Source organism: Erithacus rubecula (genome assembly GCF_903797595.1).
Source record: "Erithacus rubecula genome assembly, chromosome: 3".
In the NCBI taxonomy this organism is placed as follows: Eukaryota; Metazoa; Chordata; class Aves; order Passeriformes; family Muscicapidae; genus Erithacus; species Erithacus rubecula.
Genome location: NC_136689.1, coordinates 109,481,875 through 109,495,713, shown reverse-complemented (window position 1 = coordinate 109,495,713; position 13,839 = coordinate 109,481,875). Strand labels below are relative to the sequence as shown.

At 39.9% G+C, this 13,839-nt stretch overlaps 1 protein-coding gene across 1 annotated transcript; it reads right to left on the bottom strand.

The window, feature by feature from the left end:
- Positions 1–4,117: 4,117 nt before the first annotated feature.
- On the bottom strand, positions 4,118–5,305 carry NPBWR1 (neuropeptides B and W receptor 1). The gene has a single exon (XM_079302874.1). The coding sequence runs from the start codon at positions 5,292–5,294 to the stop codon at positions 4,305–4,307; it is 990 nt and encodes a 329-aa protein (XP_079159000.1). The 5' UTR covers positions 5,295–5,305; the 3' UTR covers positions 4,118–4,304.
- Between the last annotated feature and the right edge of the window lie 8,534 nt (positions 5,306–13,839).

Here is a 13,839-nt window from a genome sequence, read left to right as displayed (position 1 = left end):
AAACAATCCAGGGGGACTGGGGAGCACTGAAACTGTGATGGGCTTGTCTGAAAGATCCTTACTGGCACTGGTGAGCAATTAGACCTCAGACAGGGCTCAGAACATAATTATTTCCCCATTACAATTGGGCTGCTCATATAAGTAGCTGTTTACCACAACGAGCAAAAGAATCACATCCTCTTTTAATGCAAGCTTATCCACTTTGCACATGTGAACACACAGGGCATTTGCAGGCTGCAAGTTGTGCTATGTGTGTAACACAACAAAGTTGATGTTAGACTAAATGTTGGTCTGTTCAATTCAAGCCTATAAACTGCAGTTGCATCTGCTGTCTGCACTGGATGAAAGAAGATCCTTTTTTTTCCTCTTTGCTTAATCAGTAATTAATTTAATTTTGGGTTTTTTTAAGATTTGGATGTCATACTATTGAATGAGGCCTCATAGGAATAGTCTCTGGAAAAGGAATGTTCACTTTTTTTTCCCAGGCTCTGAAAATTCCAGAACTTCTGAACTCATTGAGAAAAACTCCATTTGCTCAAATGTAACTAGGCAAAATTAGTGTATACTTCATTTAAGACAAAGTCCTTATGAAAAAAAGTATGCAGTGATTCTTAAACACAATTTACAGAAAACTTGTGGTCCTGATGGAATATTTGTTTTGCCAGATGCCTTTAACCAGAGCTCCCAGGACATGTCTCAGCCACCAAGGGACACATGGACTGGGATTCCTGGCTGGAGGGGTGCTTGACAGTCACACACTGGGTCTCTATTTCTTGCTATATAGAGACAGGAGGGAGATGTTAATGACAAGCATTGAATAGAACATTTTAGAAGTACAGGCATTGAGATTTGATGTTGACAGTCACAGGCTGGAGGCCTGGTTCTGTTTAATCACAATGTTTTGGTATACAGGAAGCTGAATGGTGACTTAGAAAAGAGCAAGGCATCAGGTATTATACAGGTGTGTGCTCCTTGTACTCTCACCAACCAGTCCTGAGAATATAGACCTGTCTATTCCTTCCACCTTGTTCCCCCCTAAGAATCCCCTCCCCCTTCCTCCCAAATTTGCTGCATGCTTTTAAGCACTGGACAACAGTTCAAAATGCTGAATTTAACATCAGTAAGGATGGTACGAGCAGAGGGGAAGAATGAGGCATATGTAGCCAGAAAAATTATTTATATTCTATTTATTCTATTCTATTTATTTATTTCTATAATCTGTTTTTCTCTGCTTTTCCTCCAGAAGTCTATATCAAATATCTGTAATATCAGTTTCAAGTTATGGTTATGCTGTGGGGAAAATGGATTTGTTTTTATTTTACTCATTTTCATATATATAAAATACTTCCATATGTAAAAAATACTTCCTTAAGGCAAATCTACTGTCTCACAATGTGCAACTGTTCATTATAGCATGGTCTGAACAGCATAAATTCCTCCTTCAGAAATAAAAAAAAAAAAAAGCTTAAGGGGAGCATGAAGAACAAGTAAGATGTGGCTTCAGAATGAGAAGGAATTTAGTGAAGGATGATATCATCACATGCATTTTTATTATTCTGGTAGAAAAAAAAAAAAAAAGACAAACGGTCCAAGACACATTGAAGTGAAATTTGATAATAGACACTTCTCCTATTTTCCGCTTTGGAGAACAGAAAAATGAGCATGGGGAAGACAATGAAATGAAATATTAACTAAGAGGAAAGGTATATTTTAAAATGTTTAATTCCTATCTCCTGTGAAATACAATGATTTTAAAGAAAACCTCTCTACAGTGATCTAGATTAGAAAGTTGTTTATTTAAGAACTTGAACCAGATTAGATTGCTTGGGAACAGATAAAACTTTGGTATTCAAATCTAGATAAAAATGTAATACAAATCAGACTGTTCTTATTACTTTCCATTATTACCAGTCAGCATCTTAGAAATGCATTTGATGTATAGGTACAGAGTAGGTTTTTCAGAAGCACAACAAAGCTACCAAAGTTTCAGTGATATTTCTGGAGTTAAAAGAATTCCTGACAGCTGATGAGACAAGTGTAGCTGCCTAGCAGCATGACCAAAAACCTCAGTAGGTTGCTATCACAATGCTCAAATCTGTGCTACTAAGGTGACTGTTTGACAGGGAATTTTATTTTACTGCCATTCATGTCTTCAGGGAAGGATCACAACCAATGAGGGCACAGTGGTGCTGCATGTGTCTTTTCTGAGAATAAAACTGTTCACTTTTCAGTCAATGTGTATTCTTTAAGCAAATGATGTTGTGAAGATGACTAAAGAATACAAGAGAGGTGATGTGCGTAGCAGCAGCCTGAAAAAAGAGATTTTGCTGCTTGGTCCATACAGACTAAATTCTCTCTCCATGGCAAGTGACTGATCACCAGGCAGCTGGTGGGAAAAGCTAATTACCTTTCATTTCAGGCAGAAAGATAAAGTGTGGGACACTGGTTCTTGAAGAACCTTTTCTTAATGTGGTGTGGAAATGGGTACTCCATGCCATTTGGGCTTGCACTTTCAAATGCCAGCTTCTGTGTGTGATGGGAGTCAGATCATACACCCCCAAAGAAACAGAACAACACTGTCATTCCCCAAAGGAGTCCTTCAATTTCCATAACAACTAGACTGGGTGTTGAACTTAGCTCTAACTGTCTCAGGGAATATCAATGTCTTATAAAAAGAAATTATTTAATTGTCAACCCAGTTATATGTTATTTAAAGGTATCAGGCATGCATAATTGCTAAAATCTGTGAATAAAATTTTTATTTGAAGTTTTTTTTGGGAGGATTTAGTGAAAGAATCTTTCCATATGCCTATGGCAGAATTTTAAACTGCAGCAGTGGGAAAGGATCTGGTGCAAGGTCTCACAGGAGCAACTTGCATGTGCCATACAAATCCTTATGCACCTCCTGAAAGCCATCATGACCTCCTGTGTAAGTGGAAATGCAAATCCTTAACCACATTTTCCTACCTTTCTGCATTCAGTGGAGGGGAAAATATCCAAGAAAAATTGTGTTACACTGATTTAGCATCTGCTGCAGGGAAGTGCAGGGAGGACCACTGAGATGAGAAACATCAAGTGTTTGCAAATATTTTCTCAGTCCTCAGTATTTTTGTAGTTTTCCTTAGAGGGCTAAAAGAGGAGATGAGACAGGAGGGAAAAAAAAAAACCTCCTCATGCAGTGTTTGCACATGTGAATTCTAATGAAACTTTCATTCATCCTCTCTCTCCTCCCTCAGGCAAAATTAACCTATCTTTTGGGTATTTTAAAACATGTTAATTTTTATTTCATTTCTTCTTCTTAACAGAAATATTAATAAATCTTACAAAAAAGTGTAAGTATGTAAGAGATAGTTTAAAAGTAGCCTAACTACTGCAAGTTGTTTGTGATTTCTCAGGGAAGAAGTCAGGATATTCCCCATGTTTCAGAAAAATATTTTCAAACCCTTAAAATGTAACTGGTTCTGAAGATACCCTCTGATTCTGTTTTCTAGAACCACAAACTAAATATCTGTAAGTGCAATAGCCCATAAACACATGACAAATAATAATCACCACTTCTCATATAAACAAAAGCTGCATTTTTTGCAAACTACAATGATTAAGTGTACAGTTAAGCTATTTTCTGCAGCAAGTGGGTCCAAATCCACACCTGTGTCTTTTATTCACTAGGGTGGGTTTGATTTTTTTTTTCCAGACTGATACCTCTCTCTTACATGTCATCATGGATTTTAACTACCTTATCTTACTCTCCTGTAAAATGAAATGAGCTCAAAATCTTTGTTTATTCCTTATCCTTTGGAGTTGTTGCTAAGTTTGCAAGACTTTGGTAAGTAGTCTTGTAGGTAGGAAAGAGGCTGAGGTATTATTAAGCAAGACACTTGGTAACACACTTTTATTGGGCTTTACAAATCACTGATAATTGAGACAGCTGTGTGGCTTGAGTTCACAAAGCAATGCCTTTAAAAAGGGAAAAGGGACTCATGGCAGTTTTGTGAGCTCCAAACTGAGGTCAGAAAGAGAATTAGAGAGAATAAATTAAAAAAAAAAAAAAAAAGAACAAACAGCAAAAAAAAAAAAATAAACTAACAAAAACAAACAGGGTAAGGAAAGCAGTGCTAAGGAAATGAGTGCAGGAGAGCTGAGAGAGATTCACCTGGCCCCAGTTCATGTCTTGGGCAATGAGACAGCCTGAAGCCCTGTGGGTCAGCACAAGGAGACTGGAGAGAAAGCACTGTCTGGGCTGGGATCTCCCAGGCAAAGCAGCTGTGAAAGGGACCCAGGACAGGAGAGAGGGCTGGGCTGCTCTATGGGGCAGCTCTGCAATCCATCAGTTTGCGAAAGCTCCTCCGGAAGCTGTCATCCAGAAAGGCATACAGGAAAGGGTTGAAGCAGCTGTTGGCATAGCTTAGGCTGGTGATGAAATAGGAAATCCCAATGACAAGTGGAGTTTGTGGGATGTCCATGATGAGGGCCACCACTGTGCTAAGGTGAAAGGGTGTCCAGCAGAACAGGCACACACCCAGAATAGCAGTCACCATCAGTGTCACCTTTCTTTTGGCTTTGTCCAGAGCTTTGGCATTGCAGTGGAGCTGCACATGTCTCAGTCTGAACAGCATGGTGGTGTACAGGGTGCAGATGGTGGACACTGGGATGACAAAGCCTAAAATTAGGGTGTAGATGCGGCTGCCTTTCCACCACACGCTCTCGGGGTGGGGGAACACGAAGACGCACTGGGAGCGCCCCTGCTCCTTGTGTATCTTAGCAAAGACAGTGAAGGGCAGGATGATGACAGTGACAAAGGACCAGACACACAGGCTCACAATCTTGGCAGCTCGGTAGGTGCGGTAGGACACCTTCCTGGACTTGGTGGTGGCCACCACGACAAGGTAGCGGTCAATGCTCATGACAGCCAGGAAGTAGATGCTGGAGAAAATGTTGTATTGGTCTATGGAGATGATGAGCTTGCACATGAACTCTCCAAAGGGCCACTGCAGGAGCAGGTAGTCAGCGATGTTGATGGGCAGCACCAAGGTAAAGAGCTCATCAGCAATGGCCAGGTTGAGGATGAAGATGTTGGTCACTGTTTTCATCTTTGGTGCTTTGAGGATTACATAGATGACAGCAGTGTTGCCTGTCAGTCCCACGGCACAGATGACTGAGTAGATGACAGGCACTGTGATGTAGTACCTGGGGCTTGGTGGAGAAGTGGACATGTTCAGACTCCAATGTCCTCTCCCAGTACAGTCTGCACATGAAGAATTTATTTCAGGGAGGGAGAAGTTCTCCATGGACATTGGAGAGGATGGATAGTCTCAGTGGTGGTGAGGACGACCTGAAGTTGGAAAAAACTAGGTGAGACCTCTGCTCTTTGCTGTGGAACATCCAACCTCCAAAATCTCACATATACTGCTCACTGTCATCCTGATGGGACCAAAAGATCACCAAGGACTTAGCCAGTAGCCAGGGGTCCCATATCACTCCCATATTGGGAGCACCATGCAGGGAGAGCACTCAGCCTCGGGCTCCCCTGCAGTGACCAGCCCCAAGGGTGTCAGCATCAGCCTCGGGTTCCCCTGCAGTGACCAGCCCCCAGGGTGTCAGCATCAGCCTCGGGCTCCCCTGGAGTGACCAGCCCCCAGGGTGACAGTGCCCAGGCTCAGGCTCCCCTGGAGTGACCAGCCCCCAGAGTGACAGCGCTCGCCCAGGGGTCCCACCCGGCCGCCTTCCCTCCTCGCTGCACTCGGCGGCGCCTCCGGGTCGCGGTGCGCGGACTGTGGGGATCCTGCTCTCGGAGGGAGCCGGTGCCCTCGGTGTGCTCCCCAAAAAGCAAAACGCACCCTCCCCCGACTGGACCGGGCGCTGGAAGGGGGAGCAGGATCGCACTGACCTTTGCAGCCCGGCGGCGGCTCCCGGAGCGGCGGGATGCGGGCAGGAGGGATGCGCCGGCCCCGCTCCTCTGCGCGGTGCTGAGAGTTACAGCCGTGCCCGTCTCGATCAGGGCAGCAAGAAGAGGTAACGAGAGCAGCAGAGAGGATGGTTTAAAGCTCGGAAGCTGGAGCAGTGCAGAGATCCGTGCGGTTACCCAAAGTCACATCTCTTCGCGCGGTCCGGCAGCGCAGCAGTGGGGAGAGAGATCGATCCCAGCTGTGGGTGACAGCTGCTGGACGTGCCGGGTCTGAGAGCTGAGTGTTCAGCGCTAGCCTGGCCCCGGGACTGTCCCGGCGCGGCAGTGGGGCGTGGGCAGCGCGATGCTGTACATCAGGCTCCGAGCAGCATGATCCAGCTGGAAATGCCCTTGCTGATCGCGGGGGGGTTGGACTACATGGCCATTGAGTTCCCTTCCGGCCCAAACTAATCTGTGATTCTGGGATCCTGCCAGGAAAAGGAATTTCTCATGAGTTGTGTGATTCAGAGGTAGGATGGATGCACAGTAGCCCCTATCCTTCTGCCTGACACTTTGACTCCTTCACGATGTGCTAAGGGAAAACTGAAATATAACCCTGGGAAAGCAATTTTTTAAAGGGTAATTCAGAGTTCCTGATTTTCTTCTTCTTTTCTTTTTTTTTTCTTTTCTTTCTTTCTTTCTTTCTTTCTTTCTTTCTTTCTTTCTTTCTTTCTTTCTTTCTTTCTTTCTTTCTTTCTTTCTTCTTCTTTCTTTCTTTCTTTCTTTCTTTCTTTCTTTCTTTCTTTCTTTCTTTCTTTCTTTCTTTCTTTCTTTCTTTCTTTCTTTCTTCTTTCTTTCTTTCTTCTTTCTTTCTTTCTTTCTTTCTTTCTTTCTTTCTTTCTTTCTTCTTTCTTTCTTTCTTTCTTTCTTTCTTTCTTTCTTTCTTTCTTTCTTTCTTTCTTTCTTTCTTTCTTTCTTTCTTTCTTTCTTTCTTTCTTTCTTTCTTTCTTTCTTTCTTTCTTTCTTTCTTTCTTTCTTTCTTTCTTTCTTTCTTTCTTTCTTTCTTTCTTTCTTTCTTTCTTTCTTTCTTTCTTTCTTTCTTTCTTTCTTTCTTTCTTTCTTTCTTTCTTTCTTTCTTTCTTTCTTTCTTTCTTTCTTTCTTTCTTTTCCCAGAAAGTGCATGGTAAAAAGCCTATTAAACTTTAATTTCGTTTTTGTTGCCTTTTCAATGGGAGAATTCTATGGGTTTGTAATACATTTGACAAAAGTTCTACATCTCTAAAATCAGTAATGTAAACAACTTATTTTTTTCTCCCCTACAAGCAGGACTGACTACATGCATTATCAATAATTACTAATAAACAACAAATAGCGTAATACATTTATCTTTTGGCAAACAATCTTTATTGTTTAATATCTGTAAGCTAGTACCATGGAAAGAGATAAACACAGCCTGAGTCTGATTCTCTCACATTATGATGCATAATCTCCTAGATCAGCAGGATATCACAAATCTTAAAATCCAAGCAAATAAATTATTAAGTAAATCCATGAAAAATGACAAACAAAGTATTTTTGCTTCTTTGTGGCAATGATTTTTTCGTAGCACTCTGTCTTACATGATTTCATATTACTAGCTACATTATATAGCAAAGGATACTTCACCATATAGAGGACAGACACTCACAGTGATTCTTGACTTCTTTTATATAAATATTTGAGATGAAAAGGTATTGTGTACTCCCATGAGAATGACATAAATACTATGCTGCAGGCTCATCATGGAGTTCTGCTCCCCTCTTTTTGCCTATAGTTTCACAATCTAGCTAATGAAAATGTCACCTTGTTGTGGAGTTTATTAGAAGTTAGAATTTGAGTCAGGTTTTGTGACCCAGTCTTAGGCACAACTGTCTTAAAGTGAATATTGCTTTGGGAACTCAATGTGCTTATTCCCCACACTGTAGCAGTAGTATGACAGAGGTGGCTCACTTCTAAGTTCCTGGAAAGTTCTTGAGGAGTTCTTCCATACTTGTGCTTTGTGTGCACTTGCTTGCATGCAAATTCTGGAGGTGACATCGCCTAAATGCTTACAAAAATTTTATCACAATACTTGTGCCATGGCATTTATAAACACCTTCCTTTTAGTTTATCATTGGTTGGACAGGGAATCTTCTCCCTAGAAAAAGAGATGCGCTAACTTTACCAATTATTCCCTGGAGTGAATATCTTGGGTTTATTTGACTGTGCAGGGTTAAAAATGCAATTCTAATAGTAAACTAACTATGAAGAATCTGCATTTTTGCTCTCTCCTCTAGCTGAATAAATAGATTTTGGGTCTAGTTAATCTCTGATGCATTTATATGAACGGCTGTCATTACTGAGGGAATTGTAGCTGTCTGTACAGCACATCTATAAACAACTTGCCTCTATTATCAGTGTTCATTGCTGATATGGATGTAGTGTTTGAAGGCGTCAAAAGACATCAGGTCTCCTACACAGCAGTTAAAGTAATTATTTTCCCCTTTTATAACATCAGTTTCTCAGAGAGGCAGTCAAATGGTTTTATGTTTATAGCTGACTGCTATAAACTTAGAAATTCGGTTTTTGTGTGGGTAGGTCCAAGCCCCAGCATGTATCTCAATGTCTCAGCAGGTGCACAGACCATTTTATTTTCAGCTGAAAACAGAGAGAAATGAGAAGTGTTAGGAATAACATGATAACTTGTACAAGGTGAGGGTGTCGGGATTGGAAAGTTTTGACTGACAACCACAGCAGATTCTCTAGGAGCCACTAAAATCTCCAGGCCAGATCCAGCTCTTGGCCAATGAATCATGACCCCATTACCTCTGGCAGAACTGTGCCTGCTGACAAACAGTTGTACCAGGTGGTAATTAGGCATGTTCATAGCATATGAGAAGATACTGATTTGTAATCATTCTCTGTGCATAAAGAATATCTCTGATTGTGTTCCCTTATGAATACTTTAAGCAGTTCATGCTGTCCAGGTTGGAAGAAGTCATATATAATTTTCTTAGCAGTTTAAGTCATAATTGATTCTTTGCTGTATTTCAGTATCATTATCAGTGACCTAGATGAGCAACAAAGGAGAAAATGACTTCATGAATTTCCACTAAGAGCTGACATTTCACCATAATGAGCCTACAAGTCTTGTACCTTCTCTATTCAATTGTTCCATGCCTGAATTTCAGAATATATCCTTTCCTCCTATGGGCTAAATCCATGTCATAGAGATCCATTTTCGTGGAGAACTGGGTCAGTTTTGAAGAACTTCCATCCCCTCAAGTGGGGGAAAAGTGTCATGTAATTCTGTTTGTAGGGCAGCCTCAACAATCAGTACAGAAAATAGCTCAGCAATGGAGCAAGGGTGCAGCTTCTGCAATGCACTAATTTTCTACTTTTGGCACTGCCTTATTTGCCAACACCAAGTGCAGATGTGGAAGACTTTAAAAATATTCAATTGAGAGGCTCCTTCTGTGACTCCTGCCCTTGAGGGAGCAAGGATGTTGGATTAATAGCTCTATTTATTAGGGGGAAAGAAATAAATTTGCCAGGTGACATCAAGACCAGATTTCTCTGTACCAATCTTCCCAAATTCTGTCAATCTTTTCATTCTTGCAAGAATTCTTTCAAAAAACATCCAGTGATGGCAGAACCACAGCCTCTCCAGAGCATTTGCCCAATAAAATCTGTTCTTCAAACCCTGATCTTTTGTCATGACTGTAAAACCCTTTGGTTATTTTCCTGCCCCAAATGGAAGCTGAGAACTGAACATTTTCTGTCCATTGTGATGATATTTTCCATGTGTGAATACTGCAAGTTCTTCTCTCTAGAGCTGACAAAACCAGTTCTTACTGTCTTTTCTTTTGCCATATCTGTTTGAGATCAGAGGAGGAGTTATTTCCATTCAGTCCCTGGAAGTTTTTTTTGTTTTTGTTTTTTGGGGCCTTTTGGTGTTTTAGTATTGTTATCTGTCCTTTGTTTGTGATAGTACCAAAGCAAAGTTTCACATCAGTAAACAAAGCCTGTGGCAAAGCTTCAGGCTGTTTTGATTTAGTCAGGGTTGGCAGGCTTCTGTGAACTCAGTATTTGGAGAAGTAAAGAGTCCTGTGAGGTCAGACTGGAGCTATGGGAAGTTGTTATGGGAAGATGTGCATGGTGCCTTTTGCACTGCATTACCCAGCAAGAAATCAGCCTGTGTCTATCACATCTTACTGGTTTCAGTCCAAAATCACCCCAGTAAAATGAGCTTGTGTCCCATAGAGTGAACTAATCTCTCTGCCTTGTGTTCCCTGGGAGCAGCTGAGCTCCAGCACTGCATCAGTGTGAATAAGTGTTAGACCTCAGCATGCTGGAAGGACAGCTGAACCATGCAGGCCTTAGAAATCAATTCTGAGCTTTTTAAAAACAAGATTGGTACCAGGAATTTTTTTTTTTTTTTTAAACAAGAGAGAAGACAGCTTTTTATAAAGCCAAGTTTATATATATATATGTGTGTGTGTATATGTGTATGTATGTGTGTGTGAAGTTAATTAGTACATTATGAGTGTAATGTAACAAGGGTAACTGAAGAGAAGCAAAAGCAGTAGCTGAGTAATAATAAATAATTAAAAAAAAACCCAACAAAAAACACTATGTGTATGTTTTTATTGTCTGCAGGGTTTGGGTTTTTTGGTAATAAAAAAATTCACTGAACTTCAGTGTATTCATCACACTTCTTGGTCTTTTTTTTTTAATTTGGGAAAAAGACTGTTTAGCCTCATCAGTCTGATGAACTTAGCAATTATTTTAAATCCATTAATTTCAGTCGGTTCTTACAAATATTTTGGGCTTGTATTAATCTCTGTGCTTGCTGTACAGAGAATTAGTTCCATAGTTCCATTAGTTCATTTACTTTCACTGTTCTAATATGGAAATTGGAAAGACATTTAAATGGTTAGGGAAAAGGAATCCACAAGACAAAAAATTAGCAACAGAAAAGAAGCAACAGCAATACAAAATGCAGCTGTCCAAACTTAATCAAAACTTCTGAAATACTTGAGTGCTCTTCAGCCTGCAAATGCTGAAATAGAAATATCTGCTTTTTATCTTCCCTATCAAGATTGCTAACCTAAGGAATTATTTTTCTCCAAGGCAAATCTTTAATAAAAACACAACAAAACTGTGAGATATTTAAGAGCTTCTGGGCAATCTCCAAAGAAAAGGTTCAAATTTTCAGTTTTGACATGGTGAGACATCATAGTCAATCCTAACTCTTATTGTTTTCAACACACAGGAAAAGCTTCCTGGGCAAGTTCTCTGATATTTAAAGAACATTGTAGAGAACAATGAGGTTTCTTCTGAGATACCTAGTCTATCATGGTGCATCATTCCTCCTCCTAACTGATGGAAACACAGTCAAGTTAATTTCCTTTCTTCTTCTGTCAGATTTGACATTGAATACAAGGTCACACCCTTAAACTGTTTCTCATCTGCTGCTGGTTTTCTTAGCTCACTATTAAATCTCTCAGATTATATGACTGAATTAGCATGCAACTGTCACTTAAACTTTGTAATTCTCCTAAGAAGAGTTTTGTGACTGAAATGTGGAAACAGATAAACTGATAAACTGATCTGATAATATTACTCCAAAAATGACCCCAAAATAAACTAGAAGATTCGTCAGCAATTTCTGAAGTGCATTTCAATAATTGATAGCATACCAGATCCTCTTTCTCAACAAGCTGTTTAAATTTCCACAGCATGCACTTTGATTTGTCTGTTATTATTCATAGCTGATGTTTTCAGTCTAGAATGTCACATACATTTTCTTGATTTTTATATTGGCTTTTATTCCTCACATGTCCATATTAACTGTGTATATAATATAGTGCAAGGACCAACAAAGTTAGTACATTGAATTAATTAAATCAGTGTGTTGTGGTTTGGATTCATCTTTTTAAAAGCAATCTGTAAAAGTGGGGGTAGAAGGTAATAAAATGTCCAGCTGTTAACCTTGGAATAATGATCAAACATAGACAATGAGACATTCTTTTATACATAAGTGTCCCTACTACAAAGATTGCTCTAAGCTAATAAATCATAAAAAGGATATCTATATATCTATATATCTATATATCTATATATCTATATATCTATATATCATCTTTCTATCTATCTATCTATCTATCTATCTATCTATCTATCTATCTATCTATCTATCTATCTATCTATCTATCCATCTATCTATCTATCTATCTCTGGCTAGAAATTATAAATAGAATTTTTTTATCAAACAGATGCAAGTGTGTCAAATGCAAATATTGAACCAGAGCAGGTAATGAGTGGCTAATGGCTTCCTCTTTTGTGGAAGTATTAAACTGGGAAATACCATTCCTAAACCCCAACATGTTATGGATTGAAGGACTAATTTATCTGCAATTACTGAACTTGTCCATGTATTTTGGAAACAGTTGTGTTAGTAGTTTTACCACTTGTGTAAGCTCTATATTTCTCTACTTGCTGCATTTAGTGTCTGTTTCCTTGGTGACTCCCCAAATAGTTCCCAGCTTACTTAGTCCCCAAGGAGGTGCCAGCTTACATCCTCTCCCAGTGTTTGTTCACTGTTCCAAGCAGAACATTTAAACCTCAGTTTCCTGTGGGACAAGTACACAGCTGCCTATGAGGAAAGGCCTTCCTTTAAACTATCTAGAAACTCCCCATAACTGTCTAAAGAGTGTGTTCCTCTTTGTAAGGGGCAGGATGCACCCATACAGTCCTAGAGGTGTGTGTTATCTCAAGGTTCACAGTGTGCAGATGCTTTCTGCAGCACAAAAAACCAGCCTGGGAGGTCTGCAAGTTTCTCTCTTTTGTTCCAGTCAGTTCTGCAGCTTTGGCTGTTGCTTTTTCTTTTGGTTTGCCAGTTAGTGAAGTTCCCCACAGATTCCCACCACTGAGCTACATCATCTTTAAGGGCAAAAACCTAAATTAGGCCTTAGGGAGCTGTGGTGTCCAACTGCACACCAAGCAGACCAGCTGGTGAGCCTTTGCTCTTAATCATTGACTCACTGCATTAAACATGATATGGGAGGAGAGAGACACTAGTACTTCATATCTCAATAAGTAATTTTGCAGGGGAACAATTTTGTTATTGCAGCTATTTATTTAAGAAATAGTGCAAATAATTAATAATATCTTTTAAATATACAGATAAAAATGAGATTTAAATGGAAAACAACCATCAATGAAACTGCTTGGGGCTGGAGGTGAAGAAAAGCTTCCTGCTGCAGAAAAGCTTGTTGAAGCAAAAATCAGGGAGCTGGGCAGAGTAGCAAATACTGATTTTTGGATATAATGATGAAACTACATGGTGTGGGTTTTTTCTTCACAATATTCATCAGAACAAATTATCAGTCTCAGAGAGTCAGGTTTTCCTTCACACTTTTCTCACCCCAATGCTCTCCCTTTACTTAAGTGTTCAAGTAAAATGCTTCCAAGCATTTTTCAGTCTGTGAACCAATAACATCTGGCATTTTGTGACTTGTTTTATTCTCTTTCCAGAGACAAAGAAAGTCATTTGTGCTGGGGCAAGGCCAACTCTGGCCTTGGGACTGCTGCTTAGCTTTCATCTCCCTTAACCACAATGTGTTTATCACCACAGTCGGGCTATGAAAAGCTTCCCCAGGATGAGGAGAATTTTCAGAAAGCCCATGCTATTCAAATCATCACAAAGCATGAAGATAAACTTCTAAGGCAATGCCCTGGCAATACAGTATAAGTACAGAAAACAAAAAGCTCTTGTAGCTTTTTATAAGGAAAACCAAAGTCAGAGATGCTTAAAAGCAATACAGAGATTTCTTTTGGGTGGACCACCTTCCAAAGTAAAATAATTTTTTTTTTTAACACCAAAAAATGCTCCAAAACAAACAAACAAACAAAAAATCCTCCCCCAAAGCCCC

What these genes read in the sequence shown, in the direction of transcription:
- NPBWR1 (XM_079302874.1), bottom strand. Translation starts at nt 5,294, where the DNA reads ATGTCCATGGAGAACTTCTCCCTCCCTGAAATAAATTCTTCATGTGCA.